This window comes from Schistocerca gregaria, chromosome 4 (assembly GCF_023897955.1).
Source record: "Schistocerca gregaria isolate iqSchGreg1 chromosome 4, iqSchGreg1.2, whole genome shotgun sequence".
Lineage (NCBI taxonomy): Eukaryota > Metazoa > Arthropoda > Insecta > Orthoptera > Acrididae > Schistocerca > Schistocerca gregaria.
This window is the reverse complement of record NC_064923.1, coordinates 247,684,882-247,697,064: the sequence shown is the minus strand read 5'-3', so window position 1 is coordinate 247,697,064 and position 12,183 is coordinate 247,684,882. Positions and strand designations below refer to the sequence as shown.

General features: G+C 40.3%; 1 protein-coding gene across 5 annotated transcripts in view; it reads right to left on the bottom strand.

Annotated features, from left to right (window-relative positions):
* Positions 1-667: 667 nt before the first annotated feature.
* Positions 668-12,183, bottom strand: part of LOC126266728 (major facilitator superfamily domain-containing protein 12-like) — a 73,069-nt gene continuing 61,553 nt past the window's right edge. For all 5 annotated transcript variants that reach the window (XM_049971212.1, XM_049971211.1, XM_049971206.1 and 2 more), the window contains exon 11: positions 668-5,929. In XM_049971212.1, coding sequence (XP_049827169.1) covers positions 5,829-5,929 — 101 coding nt within the window. In that variant the 3' untranslated portion in view covers positions 668-5,828. The remainder of the gene's footprint in view (positions 5,930-12,183) is intronic.

Here is a 12,183-nt window from a genome sequence, read left to right as displayed (position 1 = left end):
GTGGCAACCGTTACAATGATGATGACGATGACGTGAAAACGGCAGTGAACTCTTGCTTATCAGAGCAGGTGGCTAGTTTTTATGAAGAGGGTATTTTAAAATCGGTTGAGAGGTATTTAGCGTGTTTCAACAAACTTGGCAACTATGTCAAAAAATAGAGTGAAGTATGTACTTTCTAAAAATCAATTTACTTTTTTTGAAATAACCTTTCATTATGTACTTATGTTCGAATGGACCTCACTTAAAAAACAGGCCTTGTAAGTTGAAGGAAATCTCCCATGTCCTTTACGAGGAACCATTCTGGCATTTGCTTTAATTTACCTAAACCACAAGTGGGCAAACAAGATTTCAATGATCTTCCTCACAAATGCAAGTCCAGTGTGCTTTATCACCGTTCCACTTCACTTGCTATTAGATTACACTGACATAAAAACAGTATGTAAGTTGATGAAATGCAGTATGGGTTGAACTGCTTAAAACTTAGCTTCTATGGACATGAGAGTAAGATGATAAAGGGGAGAACTTTTCAGTCTGCTCTTTATAACAAAGTTTCAGTGTTGCTTCTTGTACATGCAGTACAACTTTTGATGCCCTCAGCTGACATACAATATTTCTCATTCATTCTCATGGGAGTACAACATACAAAAACTGATAAAAATTACAAATATTTAAAGAAACGATTTTAAATTTTATTTTCATAAAATACTGTGCTGAATAAATATAAATGGTTCACATAAATAAACTTCTGCAGGTTATAAAATATAATTTATCACATTGTGCTAATTAAATATCTCTCTTTGTGCTCTTTAAAAAATGTGTCACCTTAGAACACACTAATTCTTCCATATCGACTCAAACATAGTACCACGACGACATTCACAATAGTGCTTTTAAAATTATATAAGAGACAATGAAGATTTGTGATCCATAAATAAGAACAACAAGCTATGAAAACAATGTCTTGGTCTTGCAATTTTAATAAGTAAAGGATACACAAAAAGCAGTTTTCAAAAAACCTTCTGATTACATAGTAATACAAAACTAAGTGCTTACACTTCTGACAGGACAACTTAAAGTAACAATTCTACAAATAATTTATGAGTGAGTATTTGCAACATATTCAAGTGTTTATGCTGAAAGAGCCAGCAGCAAGAGCTGAAAAATACACATTTTTCAGGTACACAATGTTATTCATTGATATCTGTAGGAATCAATGGCAAAAACAGGGCAACAGAATTTTGTCTTAAAGGCTAATATTATATTTCTGGAAGGGATAATTGTCACAGGACAATACCTGAACCTGAAACTAAAGCCAACTCAAAAACAAAAATAAAATGCATGTGAATATATAGCCTTTATCTCATCAAAGCTGACTGCAAAACATAAATAAATAATCAGAGAAAATCAATAACTGTGACTTATAGGAGATTCAAGGGGTAGGAACATTTATCTTCAGCAGATTCAATTTCTTAATTTGATTAATACAGAATACATTTCACAAGTGCTACCCATATCAATGTTGGCATTAAAATATTAAGTACAAAATCTTCAAACCATGAATGTGGTTAGGAAGAAACTGGTCAGGATCTGAGCTGTTATTAGAAGACTAACAAGAATTATCATACAGGAAATGCCGGTTACATTTGGTGCTAAGAGAGATTAATTCATTTAGTGAGACACAACATTATAACCTTCAATGGAGGACAAAACACAAATGTAGAGATTGGGTAACCCACATTCAGCATTGTAATGACGTACTTTCACATAAGTGTCATTATATTTGAGGTACAAATAATTAACATAACGAGTATTCAGGAAGTCTATGTCATAATAATTTAAGACAAACACAGCTGAAACCATGCAACTTAAAAGTGCAGAGTGGTATTCAGATTATTCACTCTTACATGTAATAGGAGTTTCACATTCAACTGAAAAAGTTAAAAAAATATTCCTTTGAAACATTACTTTTCCCAAGTCAAAATTATCACAAATTTGTGATAAAGTGTGACAGCAATAAGTTATAAAAAGTAGAGGATTTTACAGGAGAAAATACCTTATTGGACGGAAATATCAAATAAGAATTTGTCGTCACATATACAATTATATGAAAGCTTTAAGTAAAGCAGCATTTCTCTTGGCCCTATTTATGAACACGTTTGAACTACGGCCCACAATTACAGAGAGGACATATCAAATAGCACTTGCAAGCTCATAGGCAATTCTAATTTTTCAGGTTGTTTTTGTTCTACATTCCGTGAGCTGCAACTACGTGGTCTGACTGATACTGTAATATACAATGTTTCTATAATAAACTCACTGAGGAGCTTCCATAATAATTAAACATAAGGAAAACCTTCACTACATCGACACAGAGAGTTAAGTTTCAAGACATGTCAAAGCAAAAAAATTCTTGAACTACTATATATTATTCAAAATTTAGCACAAAAAAAATCAGCAATTTAGATTTGAACATTTTCCTTCAGGTTCTGACTTGATTAGTTTTACACATTTAGCACCAATAAAACTATTTAAGGAAAAATATTCTGTAGGTGGGGATAACTACTCAAGTTTGTTTATATACAAAGGCACCTAACAATAGATCTTAATAACCTGAGTGGTGGTGGTGGGGGTGGTGGCAAAACTCAATTCTACGCAGTAATGGAGGCTTAACCTGTAAGTCTTTTCAATACAGATGCCAACTACGATTTTTCTAGCTTTTTTAAAAACAACACTTGGCCATATCAAGCTTTATGGACTCTTGAAATTGTGTCAGAGGAAAACATTTAACTATGATTCAATAATATTATACAATTACTCTTATAAAACAGAACATTGCTAATAGAATTTTTATGTTTCTCCTGTTCCGTAGTGTTTATGGTAATTCTTTTAGCCTGTACACTTAGTGAGCAAGGCGATTCAAATCTGATGTTTGGAACATTTTTATGCCAGCATAAATCAGTTGTCTACCCTGGGTCTTTTAACACAATATTGTTAATATTTGTTTCCCAAATGGCTACACATTAAGCATCTTTCTTTAATTTAACCCTGCACATCAGTGTATCAATGCTACTCATAAAACATGCTGTTTCAGTTTTATAAGAACACACACACACACACACACACACACACACACACACACACACACACACACACACACACACACACACCTTAATTTCACTTTCTATGTTTAAATTTGATCAGATTTCTGAGAAAAGAATTATAAAGCCTAATGACATAGCTATGCAACACAACATGGCTGAACAAAAATTTTCAATTGAAGACACATTCAGAACAATTTTTTGACATTCACTATGCAAGATGTATTCCTGTACAGAAATTAGGTGACAAAAATTAAGAAGTGCACTGCCACTGATGTGATAATAAGGCTTTCATGGTTGTACTTGTGCAGACTTTAAGTGCTCTCCTTGCATTGTCCTGTGGGATACTATTTTATGACATTTTGCAGAAAAGTATCATCACTACTCTAAGTCCATATGAGATGAGTATGTGAGCCACAGCACTTCAGACACAAAGAGGAATGCAGTTAACACCACGAGTGCCAGGAGCATCACTAAGACCAAGCCTGAGATACACCACAAGAGGAAATATCAGGAATTCCAATGCAAGCGTAGCATAAAGATGGTACACAAACCGACAAAAAGATAGAACTACTCACAGCGTAGGGAGTTTGAGGAATACCACAGAACTGTGGAAAATTACAATTCAATGACAGGTTCGCTGAAATAATCGGCACTGGTGGCTGTGATTCAGCGTGACATATCATTAAAATAAATAAATAAATAAAAATAAAAAATTGATGGCACACATAAGATATGCCATCAAGAGCTATCAAACCTTATATACGGAGAATCTATTGAGACATAGAAGCTTGGCAACAGCTCTGCAAAGAAAGAGTACTTGCTGATAAAAACAAGAAACCACACCAGCAACTGCCTGGAAGGACCTACAGTCAATGATGCTGTGGCTACATGTAACCGATGGGTACAACATCAATTCCAGTCTGCTACCTGTAGGGTAGAATGAATATTTAAATACTGCCACAGTGTAAAATTCACTCTCTAAATATCACCAGACATTTGCCATGCTGCATGCTGCTACAATACCACTGCATGATATGGTGAGACACTGATCTGCAACGCAAATGTGTGAGCATAAATTTTATGTAAATATTTTAAATTTTCTGTGTACTAAGTACAAACACATACAAGAGGCCTCAGTGAAATGAAATTTGGCAAGTGCAGACTTTGTAAGTGAAAATTTGAAGAGGAATATAAGATACAAAAGGTGATAACGTAATGCAATCTTAAGTTTGTGGACAGCGTAATGGGTTAATATTAAAAAAGAAACAAATAACTTATATGAAGACTCAAGTGCACTTAATTCAATGATTTGAACACTAAAACTATGACACCTTTCTCAAACATGCTGTTAAAGAATTCAGAGGTCAACATGAAAATCAATTACAATTGTCAACTATTAGTTTCTTATGGTATATGAATGGAATCTAAGAGTGAACTATCTCGAAGATCATGTCTACCAACGAAATGTGTCTGCACTCAAATTCAGAAAATGGTGCCAATTTGCTCATAAAATATTCACACAAGATGTCTAGTTAATGAATGGTTCTTATAAATGGCTTTAATTACCCATAAACCTATACCTCCAGCTTTCAAGTTCACATAAATAACAAATAAAAAAGTATGTTTTGGAAATCGTTTCAATTATGTTACTTTGAACGTCTACTCCTGTTGCTGACTAGCTACAATATGCCTTTCCTACAAGACACCCCCAGTACAGAGGAAATGAAAGGAGAGAGAATAAGTGTAAGAGTAAAACCTGAAGTAATTTTGCAGAAGATACAAGAAAGCTAATATGGAATTGGATCTGGTTACATTGGCCTTTAAGAGTACTGTATGGCATATTGTCAGCGTCTTTCATTTTTTTGGAAATTGATAACTGAAATAAAAGTATTAACCATAGCATAAAAGGCCACATTCAGTTGGATTACAAAAATGTTCTCCAATGTAGTGTAAACTAATATCATAATATCAAAAGTGGTTATCTAAACCGTTTGCAACAATTGTGCATATTTGAAACTTAGTCCAATATAAAATTTCCCATTTGTATTACATTTAACAAGAAGTTTTACAAAGTGTTTTGTAGCATTATCAAATTATGTACATAGTACAAAGATCAGGTAACTACTAGCCGTTTGCCAAAACAGAGTTTCAGGTTGTCAACCATAAATGGAGTGGGAAATACAAATACCTCTTATTATGGTTACATATGGGAATTCTTGAAAGTCAAACACACATGCTACGAATAAAATCTGTTCACAGAAACTCCCTATTAAAGTTGTGCAGTGTTAGCAATAAATCATCTTGTTAATACACTAATCCAGTTTCTACCTGGAGATGAAACTATAGAATGAAATTCTTTAGCAATAGAGCAAGCAGTATTAAAAATAAATAAATTAATTAAATAAAACGGTACTACTTGTAATCTTTTTTAAAAATGCATTGTCTAGGAAGCAACATCACAAAACTTTTGAAATATGGTTTTGAAAGTCTCCTGCCAGTTATCTTCCATGTAGTGTCTGTGCAAAACATTTTAAAACTACACTCATTAAACAACAAATAAATAAATACAACATTTGCTAAAGCAATCATTGCACACATACTTGATGAAACAGTAGGTACAATAAAACTTCACACACAACAACAAATTATAAGTGACTAAGATTATGAGTCAGTACCATTTACAAAATATATCACAGTCAACAGTCATATAGTAACAACAATTATATATTAAGATATCAGGCCAGCTTGATTTTCATTTTGGATGCTGGCATTAACAAAGCCATCTGTTTGTTCTTCAGAAGTCAGTGAACGGTATGGTGGTGCCGCACCTGAAATGACAATCAAGTTCTTTTGTCAGGACACGTGGTTTTTAATTGTGTAATTACCAAATAAGTAAAATAAATAAAATGCTCTCTGCCTCCAGAAAAAACAGCAAATCTGATGAATCAATACCATAGGGTAACGATATATAATTCCATTGAATAGGCTTACCAGATCAATAGCAAATATGAGAGAAAGCAATAACTTTATGAGGGAATATATTACTAAGAATTCAAACTAGATGAATTATATTGTGGACCTTTTAAATTCATGATATTAGCTACAAGAACAACAGACAACTGCTGTGACTTAAAAACAGTAAATTACCATATTTACTCGAATCTAAGCCACACTTTTTTCCGGTTTTTGTAAACCTAAAAACCGCCTGCACCTTAGAATCAAGTGCAAAGTAAGCAGAAGTTCTGAAAAATGTTGGGAGGTGTCGCTACAACTAACTTCTGCTGTTAAATATATGTATCGCTTACACAGGTATGCTTTGCAGGCACAAAGATAAATACTGGCCCCAAAACCTCTGCGTCAGTAAATAAAATAAAAAAAGATGGAAAACAAGCTTTTTTCTCCGCTCCGAGTTTCGACCACTGCATTTTCATACATTATCCAAGGAAGTAAATACAAAGTCCGTATTGTTTATCATAGAATGTAGCAGCATTTCAATGTACTATGAAAATCCGAATGGTAAGACTGTTTGGGATGTTTGTCAATATGGCCAACTCTACGTTCTGAATTTTCGACTACCTGTGACAAGAGATCGTTGCTAGTAGGAATGTTTATGAACTGTGAATCACATGCAGTATTCTCTTCATCATAAGAATAATACGAATATAAACATTTTACCATGTATTCTTTCATGTTTGCTGCTATCTCATTTAAATCCTGTCTGCGTAATTAACTACAAAACTAGAGTAAGATAACGGCAAATGCAGAAGAATATACATATCATGTCATGTTTATATTCGTATTATTCTTGTGCCTAACTGTGATACAGTCAGAAATGAAGCATGGCAATTGATTAGATTTTTAAGTCTAAGATGACTAATTTCTGTGCAGAATGTAATGTACTAAAGATTTTCAAACGGAGAACAATTTTCACTAAACTCTCATTCAGTTGTTGTTGTTGTTGTTGGGATGTTTAAGGGGGACTAAACAGCTAAGGTCATCAGTCCCCCATTCCAAAAAACCGGCGAAACAAAATTTACGGAACAGGTAAAACCCCAAGGGGGGAGGAGACGCCCCTCCCCCCAGTCACTGAAAAAACACCAATGTGGAAGCGAACACTAGAGACAAGAAGAGTACAGACGAACACCGGACAGACAGAAACGGAAGAAAAGAAGAGGGTCGGAGACTGGTTGACTGACCATGGGAACAAAAATTGGGAAAGAGTCAACCATCCGAATACACACATTAAAATCTGCAACCAATGAGACACTCGAGGACAAGATACACAGAAAGGGAAAGGGACTGGTCCCCCCTAAATGGAACCATAAAAAGGACTACCATGGATAAAATTTAAAACGTCGTCAGCCATGGAGGCATCGTCGCATAAAACCAAAGGCAACGTGCCCGGGAGATTAAAAGTCTGCCGGAGGGTGCGCAGGCGGGGACACTCCAACAAAATATGGGCGACTGTCAACCGGGACCCACACCAACACAGGGGGGGATCCTCCTGACGCAAAAGATGTCCATGCGTCAGGTAGGTATGGCCGATACGGAGCCGACACAGGATAACAGAGTCCCTGCGAGAAGCTCGCAGAGAGGACTGCCACACATCGGTCGTCTCCTTAACAGCCCGCAGTTTATTCGGAGAAGTCAGGCTACGCCACTCGTCACGCCAAATCTGAAGCACCTTACGGCGCAACGCCAGCTGCAAATCACGAGCCGGGAGGCCGATCGCCAAAGTGGGGGCGTCGACCGCCCCTTTGGCCAGCCTGTCGACACGTTCATTCCCTGGGATGCCAACGTGACCTGGTGTCCAAACAAAGACCACCGAAAGACCAGAGCGGGTAATGTCAAAAACAAACTCCTGAATAAAGGATACCAGAGGAGAAGAGGTATAGCAGTGGTCGATAGCCTGGAGGCTGCTCAGGGAGTCACTGCAGATGACGATGGACGTAGCTGAGCAGGAACGCATATGCTCAAGAGCGCGCAATATGGCCACCAGCTCTGCAGTAAAAATACTGCAGCCAGTCGGCAAGGAGCGCTGTTCAACATGGGCAGCGTGAGCAAAAGCGTAGGCAGGACGACCATCCACCAGGGAACCATCAGTGTAGACAGGCTCACAGCCTGAAAATGAGGCGACGAGCACAAGAAAACGGTGACGGAGGGCCACATGCGGAACCGAGTCCTTGGGTTCCTGTGCCAAGTCCAGGCGGACAGACGGACGGGTCATACACCAGGGAGGCGTGGGTGCACAGGCCCGGAAGGGCGGCAGAAGAGGGAACGACCCCAGTTCAGACAGCAGGGACTGGACGCGGACAGCAATGGAAAGCCCAGACCTAGGTCGCCGGTCGGGCAGAGGGAGAACCCTGGCAGGGAAAAGCAGGCGATGATTGGGAAGGCCCGGTGAGCAATGCACGTGGACAGCATAGTCGGCGAGCAGTCGGTGGCGGCGAATCCGCAGCGGGGGAACCCCGGCCTCCACCAGCAGACTATCCACGGGGCTCGTACGGAAAGCGCCAGTTGCAAGCCGAACCCCACAGTGGTGTATGGGGTCCAACAATGTCAACACTGAGGGCGATGCAGACCCATAGGCCAGGCTCCCATAATCAAGCCTGGACTGCACAAGGGCTCTGTATAATCACAACAGCGTGCTGCGATCTGCACCCCAAGACGCATGGCTCAGGCAGCGGAGGGCATTGAAGTGCCGCCAGCACTTTTGCTTCAGCTGAGTAATATGAGGAACCCATGTGAGCCGGGCATCAAAGACGAGTCCTAAGAAGCGGCTAGTGTCCACCACTTCAAGTAGGTGACCGTCGAGGTAAAGTTCCGGATGAGGGTGGACCGTCCGATGCCTGCAGAAGTGCATAACTCGAGTCTTGGCCGCAGAGAACTGAAATCCATGAGTCAGAGCCCATGATGCCGCCTTGCGAATGGCTGCTTGCAGCCTGCGTTCGGCGACTCCTGAAGTCGTTGAGCTGAATGAGATGCAGAAGTCGTCGGCATACAAAGGAGACACCGACGACCCCACGGCTGCAGCCAGACCATTAATGGCCACTAGAAATAAGGAAACGCTCAACACCGAGCCCTGCGGGACCCCATTTTCCTGTATATATAGAACTAGAGGCGGCACCGACTTGCACCCGGAAAGAGCGGCGCAATAAAAAGTTTTGAAGAAAAGCTGGGAGCTGACCACACTCGCGCAACGTAGCAAGGATGTGATGCCTCCATGTTGTGTCATATGCCTTCCGCAGATCAAAAAATACAGCAACGAGATGCTGACGGCGGGAAAAGGCCATACGGATAGCATATTCCAGCCGCACCAAATTGTCTGCAGCAGACCGGCCCTGACGAAAGCCACCCTGGGATGGAGCGAGGAGACCGCGCGACTCAAGGACCCAACACAAACGCCGCCCCACCATACGTTTGAGCAATTTGCACAAAACGTTGGTGAGTGTAATGGGACGATAGCCGTCCACCGCCAGAGGGTCCGCACCGGGCTTCAAGATGGGAACGATAACACCCTCTCGCCATTGCGACGGGAACACGCCCTCGCTCCAAATGCGGTTAAAGATGTTGAGGATGTGTCTCTGGCAGTCCCCGGAGGGATGCTTCAGCATCTGCGCGTGGATGCAGTCCGGTCCTGGCACTGTATCAGGGCAATCGGCGAGGGCAGCGAGGAATTCCCTCTCGCTGAAAGGAGCATTGTATCTCTCATTCAGAACATCATCTATCATAGGCAGTCTATTATTTGGTTCTTGTTGATCATTATCAAAGAAAGCAACAGTGTAAGTAACAACAAATAGCAGTCTCTTGCCATTGTTTCACTAATGAGACAATTCCACTCTCTCTCTCTCTCTCTCTCTCTCTCTCTCTCTCTCTCTCTCTCTCTCTCTTTTTTTTTTTTTAAGTCGCAGTAGCGTGCACAAAAGCAAGCCATGCCGCAAGCGGTGACAGGTCGCAAACACTCATTATCAAAATGCGACAAACAATGCGCGACACACTATAGTAATGCATTTTCAGCTTAGAGCGACGTAAACACCTATAACAAAGAGAACGACACTTAACAGATCAAAGAAAAATAAGCAATCAATTCAAACCAGACGAAGCACGTGAAAAAGGAAGGGTACCTGTATAAATATGAACGGAGTGCCTGACACATAGCAATGGCTCCCTGGTAAAGCTTACGACTCTAACCTAACTACTGTAGCTGTATCGTCATTCATTCGACCTAAATTGTGTCTCATATTACAATAGCCCAACTTTGTTTCGATTTGGAGGAGCGGCCTAAAACTTTTCTCTCTCCTTGAATTTCGAGTCTCATTTTTCAGGTGTGGCTTAGATTCGAGTAAATACGGTACTCCAGTTAGCAAATAAAGGCAACACCATGGTGGATTAACAACCTTCAACTTCTTGATAAACTGAAGCAACAACAACTGGGCTTCACAAATATTGAAGAAAGCTGAAAAAATGAATCTTGTTTCTGCAAGACAATGCTGCTCCTCACAAGGTGGCCATCACGCACAAATAACTGGCAGATGCTCACTTTTAAATCCTAAAACATCCACCCCACTCACTTGATTTGGCCCCCTCAGACTATGATGTTTCCCAAACCTCAAGAAACATCAGAGGCAGATTATTTCTGAACATTGAGGAAGCCTGAAAAGCTGCTGATGAGTGGTTTGCACCAGCATCAATTTCTTTTTTCAATTTTTTTTATAGGTAGATTAAAGAATCTGGAACAAAGATGCCTAAATTTTTTGAGCTCAAGGGGGACTATGCTGAATAAATAAACTTCTTCAAATCCAAAACAGCATTTTTTTATAAAATCAAAAATTTATCAGCATCCCTCATGTTTCTGATCAGAAGTGAACAGTAGCTAGTTATTTAAGTGTTTTTTAGTTGTGTTATATATTTTTGGTGAACAAGTTTGCATAATTTTCAGTTTTTTGCATTGAGTGAGTTCAATTTCCTGGGTGGGGTAATGTTGTCTATGGTTCAGACATTACCTGATTAATGATTGATAGAAACAGCACCAGATATGTGCAGATATTCGGGAAATTGGCCACTGTCTGAACAGCCAGAGGCTGTGTTTGCCATGGTTGATAGGCTTCACATTTCTGCTCTGGGCTGCAGCAATGTTGTGGCATTCAATACCAATGCTTTGGCACCTCTGTAGCCTGTAGTGTCACCTGGGACCCCTGATGCTGCTGCATGTTCCAATCCACATGTGAAATGACACGTGATGGTGACTGGCAAACAGTGACAGGGTCATGAATCTCTAGGCTGAGTGTGAAAGTGTGAATCGGCTGCATGGCTGTCCCCGTACATCTTAAAATCAGGTTTGATGTACAGCTGCTGCTGAAACTATGCTGGATCCAGCATGAACTGCCTCACCTGTTGGGACTGTGGCTGATCTCCCCGAGAAGTCCAGATAAGTGATGAGGGTGGAATTGCTTGTAAGTGAGAGCTCCAATGTTAGGCGGGAGGTGCAGCCCCTCACGAAAATAGTATGCGGGTCGGAAATGAAGGCCAACGCCCACTGTTTGCCTGCCGAGGGGTCTCAATCAAGATATGAAGGATGATGTGCTAGCAGTGACTAGGCACATTTGGTGCACTTGGCTGCAAACTGTGGCTCATCTAGGCACAAATGACGCACGAGGTCTGCTGCCTGGGTTCAGAGGCCATTCCCAATTCCTACACGCTGCTTGCTGATTTGGTGAACAGCTAGCAACAACCACAGGATGGACACAGAGCTATTGTTTTGCAGAATCATTCCCAGAACCTATTGTGGTCATCTGGTTTGGAGCAGAGTGGAAGTATAAAATATAGACTCAGACGATTCTTTGACTATCAGATACAAATTCCTCAACCTCCGCTAGTAGCTGGAGGAATTTAGAGTTCCCCTTCTCGGTCAGGCATAAGCAGCTATTGGGGTACTGGAGTACATGAATAGGCCCTGTAAGATGACTTCCAAATTCAGACAGAGTAGCATTTGTCAAAGTAGATTGGAGAATGAAAATGGTAATATAGTATTACTGAGTCGCAGATAGGCACAACAACGAGACTGTCACAATACACGTGCACC